The sequence below is a fragment of the Limanda limanda genome, chromosome 1 (genome assembly GCF_963576545.1).
Source record: "Limanda limanda chromosome 1, fLimLim1.1, whole genome shotgun sequence".
NCBI classification, from domain to species: Eukaryota; Metazoa; Chordata; class Actinopteri; order Pleuronectiformes; family Pleuronectidae; genus Limanda; species Limanda limanda.
In genome coordinates, this window is record NC_083636.1 from 30,131,101 (window position 1) to 30,154,526 (window position 23,426).

Genomic DNA, 23,426 nt, shown 5'->3' on the forward strand with positions numbered 1-23,426 from the left:
ATGAAGAGCCCTGCTGCATTTTAAATCATCTCCCAGCAATCACCACAATCCTGCTGTGGAGGAAGGAAACACTGTTTACTGCTTTTACCTACTAATGTTTGCGTTATAGCTGCCGTAATTGAAAAACTCACATTATATATGTTATTTCTAACAAAGATAGTAATACATGCATTTGGTTTAATCTGCTCAGTGCTTAGTAGATTTTCTCTGTATGCACTTTGGTTTCTGGCTTTCCTTGGAAAATGCTGCCCTCTGCTGTGTAGAAAAGATAAAAATCCATGCCAGAAAAGAAATCATCAGCCATTTTATATAACAACTGTTGTGTAAGGAAGAGAAGAAATGCCAAAAATGTACATCAACATAATACCTCAACAATTAAATCTTTATAGAGGAGCAAGTCAGGCAAAAATAGCGCCTCCTCTAATTACACAGATTCTCTCTCCTCTACCGCCTGGTTATCTGTCCCTCTGTTCTCCTTCTGCAGGGCCTTCTCCTCCTCCTCTTCTTCTTGGCCGTTGCCCTGCCGACTGCGCCGAACTCCCTCCGAGGCCTTCAGTCGTCTCCAGTTGCGCAGATTCTCCTCCGGGTAGGAGACCACAGACAGAGGCAGCCTGCAGATGGCCGGGATCTCGGAGGAAACGAGGAAGAAGATGAGAGTGGACAGGCAGAAAGGCCACGTGCAGGCGGGTAATGCGAGCTGAGAGGGTAGGATTTCGAGGGAGAGCAGAGTGTGACACACCTTATGAGAGACATCTGGATTTTCAGATGATGCTTATAGACTCATGGGAACAAAGTTTCTTACGTACCACGGACATCAGTCTTGAGCTCGCCGAGGTCATGTATGCCGAGAAAAGTGCTGGAAAGAACAATTTCACAGTTTTTGTGGGAAGCATTTTGTGTGAGGCCTATGAAGACAGGGATCGTTTTGTTAATCTCACCACATATCACAGCCAGTAAATGGGTTTGCCACGTTATAACATAGAAGACGCCTCCAACAGCGATACAGGACAGAGTGCTGTTATATCCCCACAGCCCCGAGTAAATCTCCCAGAGAGGAGCAGCCAGAGCAAGGCCTGCAACACACATCAGAGGAGAACAATGTTTCATTCAACAGCAAACAACTGCTCAAAGCAAATTGTGTCAACCGAGACAAAGTGTGAAGCATTATTCGTAAGTACATGGCATGGTTCATTCACCATAATTCAATGGTGCCCTTTCAAGAGCCGCAGCTCCCACTGCAGCCTCAGAAGACATGATGCATATTTATATGCAAATGAGTCTTTTTACCCGTCAACACGCCAGCAGCCGAGCCCAACATGGCATGAAGACAGATAGTCGGTGAGGAGAGCAGCAGGCCCAGCAGGATGACACCTCCTGTCCAGGGACTGTCGCAGCCGTACACCTGGCCGACGCCAACTGGCACCGACAGGAATAGCTGCGAATGGAAAGCTTCAGTTTTCTGACATTTCAAAACAATTAGAACAGGTTGGTAATTGAGATGACATATGCGGGGGATAATAGGCACCGCAGTAATTTAGATTTGAAGAGCTAGAGGTGTGATTCCTGCTAAACCTGAAAGATGTTGAGGCTTTCAGTGGAGTCATTACGAGGCTGCTGATGGTTATGTGGCTGTATATCCACCTAGAATAAAGAGGGAAAGAAGATTTAATTTGCATCCAAACAATGTAAATGTACATTCTTGTGTGTAGCAGGGCTGGAATATACCTGTGGGAAGTAGGGATGGTTGGCTCCTGTAGCTGCCATATGTAGACACACCAAAATATTAAAGGGCAGAGTGAATATTGGGAGGTCCCATTTGCTGGCAACTGAGGACAAGGCACTGGTGACCACTGGGCTATGGACAGAGACCAGTACATATGTTATTGGTGGGAGGAGACTGTTATTTTTCAGATTTACATTAAGTGCAGAGCTCTATGGAACATTTTGAACTGAAATTGCAACCGGAGAGCACTTACCTCCGGCCCAACATTCACCTCAGGAAACTACATTTGAATTCATTAAAACCAATTTTTTATTTGGATGTGCACCAAATTGCACACACTCAGAAATATCTGCTCCCTAAATATGGGGGTGAAGTGGGGATCATACTGTGGTGAGTAGATAATTAGTGAATTGTCATTTTGGGGGTGAACTATCCCTATTAGGGAGATATTGTCAGTCTTGTTTAAAAATAATTCCAAGTGGTAAGTCTGCCTATTTGCACATTTGCCATATGGAATAATAAAGACTCAGAGGTCAGTCAGGGATTTGAATCAGGCTCCTGGCCCTCAGCAAGCCGCTGCTTTTGTATCTTTCCTGTCTTGATTGTGCAAATGTCAAGTGTGTGCAATCAAAAGAATCAGATCATCTTTAGAAGAGAAGTCTCACCACAACATGGACATGAACATGTTTGGCAGTAGAAGCCACCAGTAGCAGTTTCCTCTGGCAGAGAAAACAGCCATCAGCATGCCGACCAAAGCTCCATTGTATCCGTACAAACCGGCTGATATGGCCTCACTGAGGAGAGAGCGACAGATGTACCCGACGTAAGTGCAAAAACACACTTTAATTAGAAACACACTGTGAAAGCTAAAGAAAGCGTCGCCTCGGGGAAAGAGGTGTCATGCTGGGAAGAAAATTATCTCTTTTTTTTTGCCCTGGTATGAAGTCAAGTAAGGATAAGGAGATGACACCTGTTCTGTCCCAGCAAGATGGCAGACACGGTGGAGACGAGGGTCCCCAGCAGACTGTTCAGAGCCCACCAGGGGTTCTGCAGGAAGAGGCCGGCCGTGATGAGGAGACCGCTCAGAGGGTTGTTGACAAACATGACCTGGGCCATGCCTCGTAAAATCCAGTCCAGCAGCTGGATCATCACATTCTGTCCTGTGGTGGAAGATAGTGATGTCTTTTCAATCAGATGAGCTCAAATGTCAGATTTGACAAATATTTGTATATTCTAATATTTCAACTGGACTAGCTTTAGTAAACTTGGGAGCAGGGCAATGCTTCAACCACATCTCTAACCACCTGTTAAGTCTAAATAGATCCACCCATTATGTTCCGCTTGTGTCTTTTCCTTCCCTTCATCCATTCACCCTTCTACCTCACCCATCTCTCTGCTCATCCTTATCCACATCTCTTCATCCTTTTTCCTACTTTCTTCATCCTCATTAACCGACAACCCTTCGTCTTTTCCCCCTCACGTCCCTTTTTCATTTCCCTCCTTCTCTTGGCTCAAATCCTTTCATCCATTTCCCCCTCCCTCCCTCCCTCTCTCTTCCATTCGGTGTTCAATTTGGTGTACGCCTGTCATATTCATCATCTTCTAGGTACAGGATGTGGATGCCCGTAATAAGCTGAGGTGGAATGATCCCTGAGACAGAGCTCCGTACATTGAGTCTCCAGTGTGTCTTCAGTCACATCAACCCTTCCCGCCACATCCCATTTATCATATGTTGAGAAGATTGGACACCTACTTGACACCCATTTTCTGCACATGCGCATGTCCCCTGTGAAAAGTCCCACAGTTCTGTAGAGAGAGAAGTTTCCTGGAGCTTCTTCACATGACGGCTGGTTGCTGTCGTCCATACCTGCTGTCATTACAGTTGATTGAAGTTGTCATTCTGCGATATGAAGTATAAGGTTGAGGAAAAACAATTGACTTACAATCATTTCAGTTTCAGTTGAAACTAAAGTGCATATTTGGCCGTGGAAATTGACGAATCCACAGAGGTCTCCCCCACAGCTGTCAGAGATGAACCACTCAACAGACACCAACTGCACTGATTACTCCCTGGTACAGGTGGAGGTTCTGTCTGAGCCGTGCCCATGTTGGCCTTTTCATTTTGAGCCACTGTGGCTCAGGAAGTGTAAATGTCATTTTTTGCGTCCAGTATTCTGGCTCAAACTGGAATGTCTCAACTTTTAGATTGAAGATGTCAGTTGAAAATCCCAAAGAAAATTTAAAACATGTATCTTACACTCAGTAGTGATACTTTCAGGTAAAAAGCATGTTGAATGATCATTTTTAAATATAGAAATAAACGTGTGTTTCCGCACTTTGTGCTGTGATGTTCTGCTCTGCTTCTATTTACATTTGCTACCGGTGGGGCTGTTCCTGTTACCCTTGCTCGTCTCATCTCTACGCCGCTTTGCAATGCATGATGGTACATATTGCTTGGCTAGTGACCATCGGTTGTGCACTGCTTTTCACGATGCATTGTGGGAAACAATGAGTGCACTATATAGGTTATAAAAACGCGTTATAGTGATTTTGGACACAGCCACAGTCCCAGTCCCACTTGTTATTGTTTGATGCTTAACTAAGTTACAAAGCTTCATCTGTGTGATATTAATCAACATTTGTCCACATGTTCATTAACTAAGTTTCTCTAATCTCTATAAGTTAGACCCAGATATTATCAGATATTCTCTTCTTATGCCGCTAGCAAATTCGACAAGTTGATTTGCTCCATGCACACAAACTAAATCAACATGAACATGAACGTCTTTGTTCCCCGAGGAGGGAACAGCTCCAACAGAGAAGCGTGAGTTCAAATCCAAACCTTGCTGCCAATTTGCCCCATAGTTTTTTTTAATGCATTTTATTTTTACATTTTCTGAAGAAGTGATCAAAGCAGATTTGCAGAAAAGCTTCCCGCTGCTACCGTCAACATCCTCAGTCGCAGCTCTCTGCACGATAGCCTGAGTGTGTTTATGTTGTTCATTGAGCAGAGGAGCTCTTGATCTTTCTGCTCGGCTGGTGGCTTCTTTTCTTCTGTGCTACAATGCTTCTTATGAGAGTCAACAAATATGGAAGCATCAGAAAGTTTTTTAGATAAAGTTAAGATACCAAATGATCAGTTACATCTCTTGTAAACTGTGATCCTTGTTACAAATCTTAATTTCTTCATGATTGCTTTGTGTTGTGTGGATTACTTTCCTTTTGTGTGAGTGTTTTGATGATGCCAGGGCAAGTTCCTTTTTTTTCCCTCACAGCTCTGCAGATTACTGCTTTTGTTTAAAAAATTAGGTCACACTTTTACATTCCAGGTCCATGCTCATGCATTAATGTCAGAACCAGGGTGGCTTGTCGAGTCGCATGCAAATTAAATTCACCCAAACTCTTTGTTCAACAGTGAAAACAGCAGTTCACTCTGATTCAATTGATCAATCAACAGATAAACAGGGGCTCTGCATCAAGACTGAGCACAGACAATATTTCAAATAATTTAAGTCTAAGAAATCTGCTTATTTGCTATATCTGCTCATTTGCTACTTCTAATTTGTGAATAATTACAATTTATAATTAGGTAATACAGACTGGGAGAATATATAATAGTAATAAATATTGTATTGAGTTATTTTATTAACAAACTCCTCGTTATTATTTCTGACTAATATAAAGCACTTTGACCTAAATGAAGCCACACTGCATGTCTCTGCTTATTTAGATTCATGTAACTTATATCATGTAATAACAATTGAAGACAGAGGTTTTTCTTACCTCTTTGAGATGAAAATAAATCACAGATGTTATCCACTAGCTACTTGTTAAGTTAAAGACGGCATAAACACATACTTAATTTTTTTTAAAAGTCCACTGCATGACAGAACGTAGCCTATTCTTCCCGATATTAAAGACATAAAAAAGATCTTCCTTCCTGTCTCTTTTCTGTGGGACGCCTGCCTGGAGCGAAGTCCGAACCCTCTCGCTTCATCTCAGCAGCTAATCAGGAGAAAGAATGTTCCAATGGGGTCTAATGGGGACAGAGGCTTTTTGGCTGCAGCAGAACACAGGCTTTTGTTTCTAGAGGATAACAGTGAAAAGAGGAGTGCTCCAGTTTCGAGTGTGGGATGGTGACGAGTGGTCATTTTCATGCATTTACATGTACGCATGTTCCTTGGTCTATTGAAGTAGACAGTGGATTTATAATATATATAAAAAATTAGAAAAATATACAAAAATCACACAAATACTGATAATATCCCCCTTAAAATGAATAGAATTCAACATGCATTTTAATATATTAAACAGCCCTTTATTGTGACCAGGTTTCATAACTATACAGGTATGAAATGAACAAGCCAAATCCAGGTCACACGGAGCTTTAAGTTAGTCACACAGTTAGAAAGACGAGGCAGAATCTGGAATCTGACTGATACAAAACTTGGTCTGTTCCTCCTCAGGACAGAAAGAGTAAAGCTGATAGTTAAACTGAGAGCTCGCTGACGGCGCAGTACATCCCCAATGTGATCACTATAAAGGAAACACCATTATGAGGCCAATCCAAAACACGTTCTTTTCCTGGTGATTACAAAACTACTCATGAGCTAAAATATTCCCAGTAACTACAGTGTGGATGTAAACATTATTTTTTTAATGACGCCCAATTAAGTATGCAAAAAAACATAGAAAGATAAAGCAAATATATGGGAATCTGGGGGCCACGAGGGGCCTGGTGTGCTTTTACAATCTGCAGTGATGGTACTGAAAGTCAGAAAAACCTGTTAAGATTTATTATAACTTAGAATATTTACCATAACAAGCTCAGCTTGAGTCTTGAAGAGATGATTAAACAGGAGGATGGGAACAGACGTTATAAAATGCACATACAGTACAAACTTGTGGTCATAAATGCACAGAAACTGTACACATCAATACACAGATAGACAGACACACACCCACACACACTCCCACGCACTCTCACTCACGCACACACACTTTCTATTGGAGTTCTGGTGTCATATGTTCGTGATGACTTTAGAGTGAGTCAGTGCCGTGCTGAGTGCTGAACTCCTGGAAGTCCTCGGGGATGGTGTCTGTGGAAATGAAACGTTGGGTATCATGAGACGAGCTCAATATCAAACAGCACAGAGAGGCCAAACTAATTTCACTTCACAGTTTCAGTCGTGCTCATGCAACATGATAAAATATAATACAGACGCTTCCCAGAAACAAGTCATAGAGGTCAATATGGGAAATAACATTATGCGTTATTGTCAAGACTACTGCAGCCCGGCTTGACGCTCCGTGAGGGTCTATATTTACATGGTGCCTGGAACTGAATGCTAATATCAGCAGGATAATATGCTCAAAAGCAATGCTAGCATTCTGGTGTTTAGCACAGAGGTTCAGCTTATTAGTTTATCATAATAGAATGCTTACATATACTGATTAGCACAGCAGTGGCCGATTGAACCCTTATTCATTTTGTGGGTGAACTTTTTGACAAATTGAAAGTTTGACCAGATGATGGCGCTAGATGAAAAATTAAAAGATCACCACAATAATTACGACACATCCTGTGGGGAAGATGAATGTTTAAGACAAACCATCTGCTAGATGCTATTTTAGTCAGGATGAAAGTTATGGACTGGCAAACATTACTTTGTAGTACCCTGTAGTGACGCCTCAAAAGAGAACAGAAAACTGCCTTGAAATCCGCAAAAATTATAAGATAAGCTTGGAAGAGAATGGGAGAGACATAACGACAGATATAATGTATGGGTTTGATGAAGCGCTCTCACCATTGCAGCGGTATTTCAGATTGGACCAGATGATGTTTTCTTGAGAGAAGCAGAACACGCCAAGCCGTCCTCCTCTCATGGTCGTGTCAATCGTCACTCCAGAGTCAGCGACCAGCTCAGTTCCCTCATAAAAACGAGCTCTGAACAAAAAAAACAGAGGATCTTTTATTTTTACGTCTGTTGTTCACTTATTGAATGGTTTTATGCCTTTTAGGTCAACCATCAAGGGCCAGGACTCAAAAGGAGAGCAGCTGTATTGACCATTCACTGTTAATAAAGATGACAGAACGAAAGCTCCCTCTAAAGTGAAGCCAAATCGTTTCCCCCTGGTGGCTGGCTGCAGTAGATTTCATAAATCCTGCCTCCTGCCACCAAATTAATACGATATAGACACAAGGGGTATAGAAAAAGGTTTCTCATGCTCCAAATAAGAGGGAGGAGTACGGTCTATAACAGAAAGGTATCAAGGACATACAAGGTTTATGCCATGAGCACCACAAGTCAACAGAGTTTGTGTTATTACCCTCACTGCCACAAGAGGGAGGCAAAAGCTTCATACTGCAGGTTGAACCAACTTCATAAAGTAAGTTCATTTGAGCTTCACATGTGATGGTATTGTCTTAACTTTAAATGGAGCATTGTTTCCAGTCTTCATGCAAAGCTAAGCTAATTGGCTGCTGCAGCTTCAAGCTGAACAAATAGATATGTGAGCGCTGTTTGTCCTACCTGATGTATCCGACCTGTGGGCGGTGCTGCAGGTACCAGCGGTAGGACACCTTGTCCTTCCAGCCGACATTTCTCGGGTCCTTCCACAGCAGACGCACCTGGTCATTTGTGTCTCCCGTGTGCCAGAGCGAGTTCCTTAAGTGCTCCCCGGGGCCCGATCTAGACTTCACCGCCTGACGCACAGACACATAGAGGTGAGGAGGGATGCGGAGGCAGACAGATGAGATAGAAAGGCAGGAGTGGAGAAAGTATGGATAAAAATAGTGGGAGCTGGGGGAGTTGTGACTTTTTTTGGCTGTGTGCTTTCACCTTGAGTTGGATGCCGGGCTCGGCTACAGCTCTGAAGGGTGTCGCCTGCCAGTAGGTTTGCTCGGTCTGCTTCCACATCACCACGTAGAAGGAGGAGGAATCCTGGTAGCCAAAGATGAAGCCGGCGTAGTCATCGTCAGTCACTGTATTCACATGGAACGTCCCCTCAAAGTCCACTCCACTGAAAGCAGTGTAGCCTGATAACAGAGGGAATGATTATCACATTATGTATAGTCAGACTGGGATAAGTTTTGGAAACATTATGTGAATTAATGATTGATAATAAACTCAAACAGGAAATACATCTTACCAACAGCAAGTCCTGGATCACTATTCATGGTCTGAACTATTTCCATTCCCTGGGGGACAAAGATGGACGCTGTTAAGAAGGAATCTTGCACTTTGATGCCATATCTTGCTGAAATAATTATAAGTTATATAGTAGATCTATCAAAATGAGATGTACATGCGCTTAACATTTCGTTTTTAGCTCAGGGTTTTGACCACTGGGGGGCAGCACGCTCAATCAATCCTCAGTCGGTCTCTGCCGTCAATGATGATGCTTCTCCAACGTTTTTATGACATCAAATATAATAACAAATTAAATAGTTATTCAAATATTGTCTTCCTGGAAGGCTGTCATGTCACCCATCTTTGTATAGAGTCTTTGTGGTGACTCAGTAACTGGCACTTATTTACACATCGATCAGTTTAATATCAACATTATAATTACTCTCTTTTGTTTTTATTCTCTTCTCACATCCTGAGATAAATATTTGTCTCTTTAGCAGCTAAATGCTCCACTATGTTCACCAGGTAGACAGTAACTGTGTCATTCTGCTGTTTGGTGCTGAGCAGATAGTCTAACAATGGGATTTTAAGGCTGATTTCCTGAAAACAGCTGCTTGATGTGGCTGGAAATGACACTGTAAGTGGTGTGAATGAAAAAAAAAACAGTAAAGTTGTGGGATGCACATTGAAACAATGAGCTGACACTTGTTTTAAAAGTCTATTACCCTCACATTACACATTGCCTATATTGATTATAGCTCCTTTAACTTTAAGATAATCCAGTTGTGATTTCACCTTATATGACCTATAAATTAATTTTAAATAAAGTTTTAACACTGAGTAATCTCACCTGGTTCAAAACGACCCAGTTGGGATCGATCTGGGCGTCACCCTCTGGGTCCAGCACCACTGTCTGATAGGCCCTGAAGTCAGTCAAGGTGACCTCAGCGTTCTCGGGGCAGTTGTCAATCCTGTCGATCACTTTGTCCTGGTCAAAGTCGGACTCACATATGTCTCCAACTCCGTCATCTGAGGCACAAGACGGGGACATTAAACCTCTGAAGCTCTGAGGAAAATGAGACAGTCATTATTTCATGATTGAGGCACAAGAACAGATATTAGATTAGCGCCTTCTGTTCAATTTCAAGCAAGATCCTTTTCCACATGGAAAGATGAACAGATTTCAGACCAACTTGAGCAAAAATGTCACGGCGGCCTTCTCCAGGGGAACTCGGTGTCCTTGCCCAGAAGCTTCAGAACTGCAAGGGCTGAATATAAAACGTCCCAGAGAAAACTTCTGAATGTCTTTTTCTAAAATGAATATTTAAAATGTGACCATAGAAGTTTTTTTACTGTGTGTTGCAAGTGTTCCAGTTTTGATGGACTTTGTATTGAAGCTCACTCTGCTCTGTACCCTGCTGTGAGTGTGTGTTCAGAATTAGAAACTGCTCTGCTGCATTCGCCCATGGTGGAATGTGCTGTGATGGAGTCTCTCCGGCCCATTAGGTGGTGTTATGCCAACCTGTTTTTATCTTGTACTATATTATGTAGGGCTCTAAAGCTAGTTGATGGAGTGGATTAGTAAATAGTAGTATTGCAGTCCTAATGGACTTTTAAGACACAATGTTCTATTGATATATTCCGGCACATGAAAAAAGCATACGAATGGATGTCTTACCCAACATGTGGGAGTCTGAATACATTTGTCTAAGCTCCAAAACATTCAAACAAATATTTTGTATTTTTGTCCAAGCCAAAAACAACATCTCTTCATCATGTTTAGAGGCACAGAGTGAGAGGAACTGTATATCCTTGGGACACAGCTGGTCATACAGACCTCCTCTTCTTCCTCTCCACATCACAGAGCTGCCTGATTACCAACCAGACCTCCCCCTGCAACACTTGATTTCAGTGGGCACTTCTCTATCGCTTGCTTCACAGCCCATTTTCCCAACATTAAATGTCACAGTATTGCCAGGTGGGTGCTGGGGCAAAAAATAAGTGCTTTTTTTTCCACATTGAAATTGCCACTTGATCTGCCCCTAAGGTTGCTTTTGCTTGGGTGTGAAATTGGGGCCAGAAACTGTATGTATGGGTCCATCAGGAGCACTTCAGGGAGAATATGGATGCTGAGATGTAAAAAAAGAACATTACCTCTGAGCAATAAAAGCTGCGTTTCAGTTGATCTGAATGTTGTGTCATTTTGAGGCGTTTGGACGTGCTGTGTGTTTGAGACTCACTGTTGTCGTCAGTCTGGTCAGGGTTTGGTACCAGCCGACAGTTGTCCGGTCCCGGTGGAATCATGTCCGGGATGCCGTCGTTGTCATCGTCGTCGTCACACTCGTCTCCCAGGCCGTCTTTGTCTGTGTCCAGCTGAGAGCTATTGATCACGAACGGGCAGTTATCCTTGGTGTCCTGGTGACCGTCGCCATCACTACAGGGGGAGGGACATGATCACAGAATGTGAATGAAAGCTGGAGTATCAGGAGTAGTGGAGGAAAAAAAATCTGATATATGTAAGTTCGATAATGTAGAGACTGTGTGTGTGTGTGTGTGTGTGTGTGTGTGTGTGTGTGTGTGTGTGTGTGTGTGTGTGTGTGTGTGTGTGAGTGTGAGTGTGAGTGTGAGTGTGTGTGTGTACCTGTCTTGGTTTGTGTCGCAGGAATCTCCGACCAGGTCATTATCAACATCAGACTGAAGAAGAGCAGAGAGTTCATCTTACCAACCAACCAAACATCCAACCTTTATCTATCTATCTATCTATCTATCTATCGATCTATCGATCTATCGATCTATCTATCTATCTATCTATCTATCTATCTATCTATCTATCTATCTATCTATCTATCTATCTATCTATCTATCTATCTCTCTATCTCTCTATCTATCTATCTATCTATCTATCTATCTATCTATCTATCTATCTATCTATCTATCTATCTATCTATCTATCTATCTATCTATCTATCTATCTATCTATCTATCTATCTATCTATCTATCTATCTATCTATCTATCTATCTATCTATCTATCAATCTGTCTCTCTATCTCTCTCTATCTGTCCATCCCTCTGACCTGGTTTGGGTTGTAGATGTCAGGGCAGCTGTCACAGGCGTCCCCCACTCCGTCTCCGTCTCGGTCCCGCTGGTCTCTGTTCTGGAGTCTCTGGCAGTTGTCCAGCATGTTTTTCAGGCCTGATTGATACAGTTACTGTCATTTTGCATCAAGTCACGTCCGGTCCCTTTTACAGCAGTGGATAAAGATTGTTGTCATGCAACTGTAGCATAAAACCAACTGACATTATTGTAATTTATTCTGTAGCTCTCGCAATGGAAACAGAGCGAATGCTTACAAAGTGTTTTCTTTCCAACCCTAGGATAATTTATTGAAGGACATAATATTAATCATTTTTGATAGTTAATCTTTTGAGTAAATGTTCCCACCAGAAATGCCAAGCATTTGCTGATTTACATTTTCCAGCTGTGGATTTCTTTCTCTTATTTCCCTGTCAACTAAATATTTCTTTTCACTAGGTGGTGGCATTTTATAGACAAATAATCAATTAATCAGGAAAAGAATTGACATATTAAATGACAATGCAAAAATTCCTTTCAGACAGCGCTACAAACAAACCATATGTTTAGGTGTTGCCAAATATGAAATCACCCCATGACTGATACAGACTGATACAGTCATGGGGTGTTTACTTAATTAATATCGATATTAAGTCTGATAAGTTTGATCACTAAAATCAATCTGTCTATGTATTAATACCGATGTTCTGTGTGATTCTTATTCAAGTAACTTGTAAATATTCATCAGTTCAGTGATTAAATCTATATTTGATCAGTGAACGCATGGAAACACTTGAGACATTATACTACCATACTAAGCCCTGACACCCGATTCATTTCACAGCATGTTGTTTGTAAGTCCACCACTAGGCCGCGCTGTTGCACTTGCTATGCGGCTGAGCACCAGTTTGAGTTTAGCAGCAGTTTTCTGTTGATCGCAGGGAGGCAGCAGCAGCACCACGAAGGCGTAAAGGTCAGGCAGGAGCGATAGGACAGAGGAAAACCTATCTTCTCTCCTGCGGAGGTTTTTCAGGTGTAATCATACTGGTGAATGATCAAAGCTTTGTGTTCGCTCTAGGGTCACACTGGGCCTGGCTTTGATTTCTTTTTCTATTTTCTTTTTGCACTGCTGTTTCTCACGGCTCAGATGGCTTATGAGAGCATCCACACCACTACACAGGGATATATTTATACCATAGGATTTAGGAAGATGTGAATTTCTATGAAACATCTGTCTGCATCAGTGCCTTGAACCAAGGAGCAGGGTGTAGACGAGAAGGAGAGAACAGAGTAATACGTTGTAACACTGAGGGCCTTCATAGATGCTGGTTATATAACTGTGTTAGTGATGCAATTTCTCCACATACCATCTCCGTCCATGTCTTCATCGCAGGCGTCCCCTTTGCCGTCGCTGTCTGTGTCCCTCTGGTCGGGGTTCTCCATCAGGCGACAGTTGTCACATGCGTCCCCGTGGCTGTCCTTATCGCTGTTCCTCTGGTCCACGTTGGGCTTCAACCAGCAGTTGTCCTGAGATGGACAGAGACACACAACTGTCTCATTCTCACCATCACAGAATGTGTCAGTGAATAATTGTTGTGTCATCTATGGAAATTTGTGTCCCGGAAAAAGAATGGTTCCTCTTGCGTTTTGGGGCAGTTTGTGTATTATGGTGTAAAGCATGTCCCTTGACCAGAGGGAAATAGTATTTACTGGTTGTCAGACAAATCAAGCAATCTGAATGATTTGCATTTGCCGTAGTATCTCACTTTTTATAGACTAAAATATTGATCAGTTAATAGAGAAGTAAATATCAATAGCTGCAGTGAATGTGTGCTCCAGTGGCCGTAAGGGGGCCACAATGTACACAGAGGGGCCAATTATCCGTCCAACCTCTATGCAGAACTGCTTACACAGTATGTTTAAGTAATTCCATGTTTACTGTTATCTCTAGAGCTTAAATTCAAAACCACACATCATTAAATATAATTAGAAATTTCAGCTGGGGCCAGAACCCCCCCCCCCCCTGGCTCCGCCCTGATGTGCTCCCATGAGTTTTACATTTCCACCAACCTGTTCGTTTGGAATACCATCACCATCTGCATCATCATCACAGGCGTCTCCATGGCTGTCCCTGTCAGCGTCTTCTTGACCAGAGTTAGGGATGTACATACAGTTATCCTATGGAGAGACATTACAGGGAGAGAATGAAAAGAAGACCCTCAGTCGTGACTAAGATGTATTTGCTGAAAATCTGCTCTGCATTTACCTTTCTGCAGCTTGAATCCTTGCATTTGAGTTTCTCATCTGGGTATCCATCAATGTCAGTGTCCTTCCCGCACAGGTACCCGTTACCTGCCCAGCCAATTCCACACTGACAAGACAAATGAAACTCCTCAGGAAATCAGGCAGCAGCATATGTATATATCGAGTGTAGCTGTGTACAGGAAGTACATCAGAGTGTGTGAGCGGGTGTGAAATCCTACCAGACAAGAGATGGACCCGTCCCTTTCTACGCTGCACTGGGCGTTGACGTCGCAGGGGTTGGTCAGGCTGTTGCCGCAGCTGACCTCCGGCTTGCAGCCTTTCTGCTGGTCTCCGGTGAAGCCCGTCTTGCAGGTGCCGCACTGGTAGGAGCCCTGTGTGGGGATGAGCACAGTTATGTACGAGCTCCTTTAAGAAAAGTCACACAAATGAAACAATCGACCCAGCGTGTTGCAGAAGTCTTACCACAGAGTTGGAACAGACTGAGTTTGCGGTGCAGCCTCCGTTGTTCGGTCCTTTGCATTCATCAATGTCGTCACACATCTGAATTATGCAATATGAGAAGAATGTCACATCCAAAGGTTTGTTTATGTGACAATTTATGTAATAGTTATATCATAAAATACACAAAAGAGTCCATATTACCCTAAAAGCTTTAATAGCAGAGCTCAGACCTGTTGTAGCTGTTCTGAAACATTAAATATTTTGTATATATGGGGCCTTATCAACGTAGATTTAAGATCCACCTAGAAATACATTGCACTTTACTTTTTAAACTACCTGGCTCATAATAATTAATTAGCCAACACATTACAGCCCCCATACCTACTTTGCAGTTATTTTAACAAGGAATCACTTTATTTAACATCCCATAAACCCCAGATTTACATTGTGATGAGGTTCCCCCCACATTGTCAGTGCTTTGTTCTGATAATGGTGCACTATGGAGGCCATGTCTTCAGACGGTAAACTTTGAAAGAAAAGTTGGTAAAACATCTAGAAAGCTGACGTGACATCTCGTTGGGTTAATGCATTGCCCACCATGCTATTTTTTATATAATTGGTTTAGAAATCTAGTATAAAACATATTTTTTGCCTTTATAGTTTATTAAATATTTTAAAGCTATACATTTATACCAGTATTCCAGGCTTAACGTAATGGTTTCTTCCTCAGCAGCAATGCAATATATTTAAGTCCCCTTTCCTCTCAAAAATACGATTTGCTCATTGTCACTTCATTTGGATGTTTGACCTTCACTGAAGGATAATGTATGTGCACCGTTTGACGCCAGACGACAGTTCTCACATTAATCTGCTGAGAGGAGACGATTCTCTGTGAACAACTACTTTGAATCCTCCACTGCACAAACACTGACATTGGACTTTTCAGTAACATTGGAAAATGTTTATGGAAATGTAGAAAGTATTTGCATTTGTCACAGATTCTTGATTTTTCAATGAGGGTGCAGGAGAAGATTTATTCATAAGATTTTAACAAGTAAATGGTACATTTCTGGGAAACAAGTATTTTTAATATCTTAAAATATGTCTGGAGGGTGTCTTTAATAATAAGTGTCTGCTCATAAGAAGATCATACTTTAGAAACACAGTAAATTATACCATAACTAATATAATTGTAATATCCTCATTGTCTTGCTTTGGCCATGTTTCCCAGTAACATTTTATTACACCCCATAATTATTTTAACAGCTACTTGTTAATAAAAAAACAGGACCTAATGTGGTTTATAACACTCTTAAACACAAAGTGTGACTACACTCACATATTTTAACCGGTAAACGTGGAATACAGTTTCCATTTTTGAGGTATGTAGGTGCACCTTATGAAGTAAGTCATTATTTTTTACAGTATTTTGTTAATATTACATATATTCTTATTAATCATTTTAAATAATTACACAATAACCCTAACCCTGTATTCTCTCTACAATAAGCCTTGGTGTTCTATGTTCTCTTTGATGCATACTGTCATTTGCATACATGTTTTTTTCATTCTGTTCTGATTGTGTGTGTGTGTGTGTGTGTGTGTGTGTGTGTGTGTGTGTGTGTGTGTGTGTGTGTGTGTGTGTGTGTGTGTGTGTGTGTGTGTGTGTGTGTGTGTTTGTCCTCCAAACTCTATTCACTCCTTTACCTGTTTGTTGGTCTGAGCGTACAGAACCCCCACACCCTCCACAGCCAGGCCGGTGAAGCCCAGCGGACAGGCGTCGCAGCGGAAGCCCGGGGCGGTGTTGACGCACTTCACGTCGGGATAGCAGGGGTTAAACTGGCACTGTGGGAAGGAGGACATGAGCTCTGTTGAAGCTGCAAAATGTATGTGGCTCCCACAGGGCTTCTCCCCCCAAAAGCTTTTAAGTCTGATGACACTTTTACACATGCAAAAAAGGGAATGCTGAAGAGGCCGGCCCCTAGAAAAGAGGTCAGCGCAAACACGAAAAGACAGACAGGCAAACACATGCACATACTTGGAGTATTACATCCTTATGAGGACCTACGTCTGCAGGAGTAATTCCTTAACTTTCACAAAGTTACCAAACTTTTACCTTCACCTGCAGCTGAGGTCTCCAAAACCCATGACACCGTATTAACATCTGCCTCTAGATCTTGCTTGACAGTTGCATGATCTCATTGCCACATTCTTTGCCTAACTCCCCCAAAAAGTAGCAAAATTACTTCGTAAACTTTATCATAGACTTCTTGAAACCTGGAAAATCTCAGTTCTGAATTATTCAAATCATCTAGACCCTAGACCCCAATTTGGAGGCTCATAGTTCCATGGAGTAGCACCAGATAATGCCCTGTCGTACACACTAAGACCATCTATAATGGGGCAACATGTTGACCTGCAGATGCATGTTACCATATATTGGGATCGCAGTTCCCAGTTCAAATCCAGTGTTGAATCTTATTCCACCTCTCTACTGTCTCATTTACTATCGCCTCTCTCTTGGGACGTTTTTGGATAAAAGTCTGAAAAAATACTAACATGACCTGAAGGCCCAGTTTCTTGCTTTGGTTCTTAGTTTCTACTTCAACATTTTGTCAACACTGCAATATCTCATAGCTCACAGCTGCCTCGTGGCAGTTGATGCTGAATTTTACATTTAAAGAGAAGAAACAAACACTGAGTTTTACCTCGTTCACATCGTCACAGTTGTAACCGTCCCCGGTGTAACCATCGGGACAGGGTCCGCACTCCACACCTTCCGCTGTCTCTATACACATATCGTCACGGAAACAGACACCTGGGACACACCTTGGTTTCACCACCTCAGTTCCACCCAAGCCTTTGAATCGACAGAGGACATTATTTTGTATTACTGTCTGCAGTTCCAGTTTGTTGACTATCCAGAAGTAGCCATTAAGCATTATATTAACTGGTGAGAGACATGTTGGGTTTTCGGAGATGAACTTACCACAGGCCTGACACTCTGAGATGGTGTTTCTGAGAAATGAGGTTTCCTTGACCTACAAAAGTTCAGCCATAAACACACGTTTATATGCAGCTGTCAGAGAGGTCAGAGGTGAGGTAGCAGGAATTAAGTGGGACCCATAGGAACTGTAAAAGGATATTTACCTGCTGAATGAGGACGTCTTTCAGCTCACTTACCACCTTGGTCAGCTCCAGCATTTGATTTGACAGCTGCTTCGTGTTGACCCCTAAAAGAAAGGGACTGTTATTTTGTCTGACTGGAGCAGAGGAGCCTGTTCTCAACTGGCTGTTCTGTTCCTACCACTGTGATCGTTTTCCGGGGATCATTAGTCCCTGTGGAAGTTTACCTCCACACACAGACTCTTACCCAGAGTTTGAACCGAGTCCCTTTGTTGGAAATGGCAGTCTTGTAATGAAGCGACATTCTCAAAAGTGTCTCCAACCACCAGCTTGAGCTCGTCTACGCTCTCCTGTTTGAATAAAACAAGTAAAAGTGGACGATTCAGCCATTTGAAAACCTGCCGATTCAATACTGAAACGTTGTTGTGTGGAAATACTCGATGTGATGGGTCACCTGGTCTCGGGTTTGCATGGTCTTTAGCTCCACCGTACCATAGCCTGCTGGCAAACCCTGGAAGGCAGCGGGGAGATCCCTGATTGTCTCCACCAGCCTGCAGTCCAGATGCAGCTCCACCCCTCCTGGCCCCTGCTGCTGCATCCCCTTCAGGTGGAACAACAGTCGGTGTTGTTGGCCGTCCGCCAGCACCAGGTTGTTGAAGGTGACTGAGCTCATCCTTTTGTCGGTCCGCAGGTAGCGTAACACAGCTATGACGGGACAAAGCAGGGGGAGTGGAGAAGAGATAAAAAGGAGAATGAGTTGAGGCTGCATTTAAAGGGTAATTCATTTAAATTACAACAATCTTCAGATGTTAACAGCTCTAACTTCCTAGGGGATCTAGTGGAAAGTCAGGAGTTTTTAAAAAATCTTTTGAACATTGTTTTATTGGTGGTGTCAAATGTGGCCACCTCAAAAAAAAAATCAAAGAATAATATTCTCTTTCCTTTTATCTCTGTTTTGGTCTCCTCCCTATAATGAGGGAAATATTACTTGGTCTCCTGGGAGTTTTTTTTTTTTTTAGAAACAAGGCTGATGATCCCGGTGAGAGTGAACCAAAACAGAAACGTTGAAACACCCTGCAGATCTATAGGTGAACTGTGGAACCTTCTTATATTCTCTGTGGGTTCATCACTACATGACCCCATTCACATAAGCCAACCCCCAGTGCAGCTTTAAAAGTCGTAGTTGCAGCTTTAGCCTCTTTGATTCTCTCCTACCTCTGTTGAGCTTCCCCATCACGGTGAACTCAAAGTACTTGCTGTTGTCCCTTGGGTTGTACAGGCCGAACACGGTGGTGCCGGTCTTGGGCTGCAGCTTGAAGGTGGCCAGGATGAAAGCCTCGTTCACACCTTGCTCGGCCAGACCCCCCTGCAGCAGGTCTGGCAGGCAATCAGGCGAGGTGAGCAGATCATAGACTGTTGATGGGGATGGGGAAGGAGACAAGCGGTAAAGCACATGAGTAATGGATGATGAGATATGAATATTTACAACCTGCATCCGCAAAGTAAACACATCCTGAGTCAACAAGAAGATGATGATGTTGATCCAGTGTTTGTTGCTCTTATGAGCCGCAGTGGCAATCAGTCAGAGCAAACTTGGCAGACGGAGCTCAAAGAAATCACAGGGAGGAGGACTTTTGAGGAAATCTAAGCTATGTAGTATGACTTTTAGTTGTATGGTTTCTTTACTTCTCTTGTATTTTCATGGTCATACAAATAAATGTGAATCTTCTTCCACTATTCATTCATTGTGCTCACTGAAAGAGGTATGACGGATTTCAGACATATCCACTGACAGGCTACTTAGCAGGAGTGAAATGACAGAGAAATGCTGTACACTTGCGCTCATGTTTATAGGCCTCCTTTAATAAAGTAGCATGGGAGCTGGGCAGGCCATGAGAGGATGTGCAGTGAATCGTTAGTCCCACCATCTGCACACATCATGAATACACAAGTACCCGGAAAAGCAGTCTGAGAGGCCCTCTGTCGCGAGGGAACAAAATTGCTCCCAAATGCTCCTGCAGATTGGCCGTTGTCAGCCAAGATCGTGAAGCATGATCTGCAGATGAGATCCCTTCTTCCTTCTTCTACCTCCTTTTCTCTCTCTCTCTTAAACCAAGGTCCCTTGTGTGTTTCGGTGTATTTCACCACAACACGGGGGTTTTAAAAATGCGTGCAGTAAAATGTGACTAAGCTAGCGAAAATTCCCTCTCGCACGACCCTGTCAACATTGCGTTCGCCAAAAATTGGATGAGTGTTTTTTGTATTCACAACAGCCAAGATCACCTGGTAAGTACTGCACAAACAGATGGATCTGTTTTTCACTCAATGAAACATATTGCTCCATTAAATTGGCTTCGGTCCATAAGTGAACAAAACAAGGGAACAAATGAAAATCATTCCACTCGTCATGTTAAAAGAGTAAAGCCTGGTTGATACTCCTGCGTGGGATTGACAAACAGGCTGCACTACTGCTAATCAGCATGGGGTGACTGGAGTTGATGTCTTTATCACCACTGCCGATAAAAATCGACCTGACGTGTCCCAGGTCATACGTTTTATTTACGTTCGGCAGCAAACAGCAATGAATAATCCCTGATTCATTACGAGCAACCAATACAAACAGTGGAAGGGAAAAAACTGCAGACTGGGAAACTGGCTAGCAGTGTGTTTTCCCCTCTTGTGCTTTGTTTGTGGACAAAACCACGAGTAAAGTATTTGATGCAATTAAAAGCCGAACAAAATGGAACGTCCTTCACCTTGAATAAAATTGGCGATTTTTCTGGGATTTTTCTTTTTTTTCTGGGAACACTGTGGGAAACCTTTTGGATAGTTCCACAAGTTCCACAAGTCAACAAAATATAAAACACAGGTCTGGTCGTGTTTAGACATTTTAATGAAAAACTGTTACATATTTAACATCTGATCTAGTTCAGCAACCATCTCTGCGGGTTTCGGATAAATGCTGGCTTTGTTAACTATTTTTGCGAGCTCACTCCAATCCCCAACGTTTCCATACAAGCATTTGATGGTGTTAAGAGTCAACGCCAAACCATTAGTCACTCTGTGTGTGTGCTTCAAATTGTGGTGAATGAGCGGATCATGCTGGAGTTGGAGCTAATAAATGGTGAACAACAGTTACTTTTATGGAAACGAATTGTATGTAACCATCGAACCACCCAGAGATGGATGACTCTTCTGTGCTTGTCTGGCCACTGGACGAGACGTGCTGCCAAGCTGACCAATCACAGTTGTCGCAAGCTGTGTTGCCATAACATGTATTGTAGAGTGTAGTGTGTAGGGTGCATGTTAAGCTACGGCATAGTGTATACCAGCTACACCCTCCGAACAGTTAATTCCTTAGATTGTATATGACAAGACAGCTTTCTAAAAGTGAGGTATCTTGATCGCCCCCTAGTGGCTGGTTTCAGTACAGGTCATAAACCCTGCGTTCCCCATAGTAGCAGGTCATCCTTTTCATTTTAGGTAGTTCTTATCATTATTTTGTGTATGGGATATTTTGGCTTCATTTCTATAGTGGGGCATAAGTGGAGACATGTCGTCCGTCTTCAAATACAGTCTATGGTAAATTCAATGACAATTTATAAATTCACCTACTTTAACATTGGCTCAAGAGGAGCAGCGGGTCTGGGACTAGAGCCCAGATTCTCTAGTCTTCATATCCAAAGTGTCTAAACCATAGACTGTATGGTCTGAACCCAAAATTGCTCCTGATGTTGCCCCTGATCTCCCATGGGTGTTTGAGTGAGTGTGTGTAAGAATGTAGTGTAGTCAATGACATTACAAAGACACACACACTTTAATATAAAACACACAGTCCTGCAGTCTTCTGGACAGAGGCCTTTGTGGGAGTCGGGGGTTGTTTTACACCACAGATCCTGAGAGAGTGCCTCATTTTCACCCCCTGATTAACCTCCGATTTCAAGCTTCATAAAACGAACTGCTGGAAGCCATAAAGTAATCCAGTCTTGCCCTCTCCTTAACACCAGCAGTATAAATCAGTTACGGTTACAGATTACTCCAAAGTGTGCAAATGGTTGGAATTTTTCATCGTTTCATCCTATAACAGAGGGTTTGTATGTGGAACACACTGATTTATCGCAGGTTCCTGTTTGGAGAGATACCGTGTCGGCCATTACCGGTGTTGAGGGAATGACATAATCAACATCAGCAAGTAGTTAACATAAACAGTGAAGTCACGTTTTTCGCAATAGCCATGTGTAAACTAGCTGAAAGGAAAAGGGATCCAATTTGTTTCTTGATGAGAAATAATGTAATAATAATCATGTTGTGCTCTCAGATGCATTGTTTGAGTCACGTCTTTGGAAGACTGGAAGTTCAATATTAACTCTTTAGCTGCTAAATGCCGGAAAATGAAAACTGCTGCAACAACACTGTGAGTGCTGTGAGATCCAAAACAGTAAAGTTGCAGCTAAAGAACGAGATACAACTCGCTGTAAAGCCAAAGAAAGCTGTGGATTCACGGGATAATCCTCTGTTGCTCCACCAAGTGATCCCTCTCGTATTGTCACATTGTGTTTACGTTGTTATTTGATATCATGAAAACATAAATGATGGGCTCTTTAAAGACACACTCTGTCCCTGTCTCTGTGCCCGGCTTCCCCCGCAGCTTTAAATTGGCTTCACTCCACGGCGAATTCCAGTCATGCAGACAAGAAGTAATTTGCCAGGGAAATTGATAGATGATGAACGCCATTAATCCGGACCTGCTTCACGCAAAACATCAGGTAGCTATTGCTGAAAAGATCGTCGGGATTAATGGTGCACGAGAGGCACGCCATTAGTCAGGGGGGTGGAGGGGTTAGAGAGCAGCTGATAAACTATAAACACCAAGATTTCCAACAGTCTGCTGCAGCTCCACTTTGTGTGTGTGTGTGTGACCTTGAACAAGTTTCTGTGCAGATGTGGGTGTGTGTCAGAGAGAGAGAGAGAGAGAGAGACTGTGTGACTTAAAGTTCAATATTTTACCCAGATCATCTCTGATTATTCCCATGTGTGTGACCCAGCTGAGGACTTTGAATTGGATTAATACAAAGCAGAGAGCCGAACCTCCTGAGCTGCAGGAATCAAGCAGCTGCATAGATGTAAAAAAAAGCAGAGTGACATTCCTTCAGCAGAATGACGGTGGCTTTAAAACTCTTTAGTCTTGTAAAAGAAAAGGAAAAAGTCTTTTATTTTATTTGTACCCCTGAGACTGTCCCGCACCGGGGCTAATCCTTTGTGTTTTCTGGATCTGCGTTTCATATTCTCTTTCACAGCGTCTGCTTTATCCATTATGCATTTCGAGTGGTAAAATACACAGTGCTGCTGCCATTAAATCTCTTTTGACACACACTGAAAAGGAAGGATTGCATCACAGAGAGGATTGAACCAAAATCCTGAGAGTAAAAAAAGAAGAAAACCATAAGAAAAAAAAGAAAATATGATTTGTATTTCTTCCTCTGCATCACTTAACCACAATCAATCTGACACAATTTGTAAGAGTTTTCATCATATTTACATAACTTATATGAAAAGTAAATGAAAGCACTTTAAACATCACTTACCTAGAGCCTGGGCTTCCACATGTGAGCCCAGTTGGAGCAACAGCTGTGAGGCCAGAACCAGGGCCGCCAACAAGCCCAT

At 42.5% G+C, this 23,426-nt stretch overlaps 2 protein-coding genes across 2 annotated transcripts; both read right to left on the reverse strand.

Annotated features, from left to right (window-relative positions):
* Positions 1-424: 424 nt before the first annotated feature.
* Positions 425-3,830, reverse strand: LOC133003984 (urea transporter 2-like). The gene is made up of 8 exons (XM_061073871.1): positions 3,779-3,830; positions 2,694-2,883; positions 2,389-2,517; positions 1,696-1,855; positions 1,288-1,459; positions 939-1,073; positions 807-856; positions 425-697 (listed from the first exon to the last, which is right to left on the reverse strand). The coding sequence occupies exons 1-8, from the start codon at positions 3,828-3,830 to the stop codon at positions 425-427; spliced, it is 1,161 nt and encodes a 386-aa protein (XP_060929854.1).
* Positions 3,831-6,763: 2,933 nt separating this feature from the next.
* On the reverse strand, positions 6,764-23,426 carry thbs4b (thrombospondin 4b). Its single transcript, XM_061073234.1, has 22 exons — positions 23,348-23,426; positions 18,978-19,175; positions 18,217-18,467; positions 18,010-18,112; positions 17,787-17,869; positions 17,626-17,677; positions 17,345-17,496; positions 16,344-16,481; positions 14,658-14,735; positions 14,414-14,566; positions 14,197-14,301; positions 14,001-14,108; positions 13,298-13,457; positions 11,932-12,050; positions 11,498-11,550; positions 11,097-11,290; positions 9,707-9,885; positions 8,876-8,924; positions 8,566-8,762; positions 8,257-8,429; positions 7,531-7,670; positions 6,764-6,822 (listed from the first exon to the last, which is right to left on the reverse strand). The coding sequence occupies exons 1-22, from the start codon at positions 23,424-23,426 to the stop codon at positions 6,764-6,766; spliced, it is 2,823 nt and encodes a 940-aa protein (XP_060929217.1).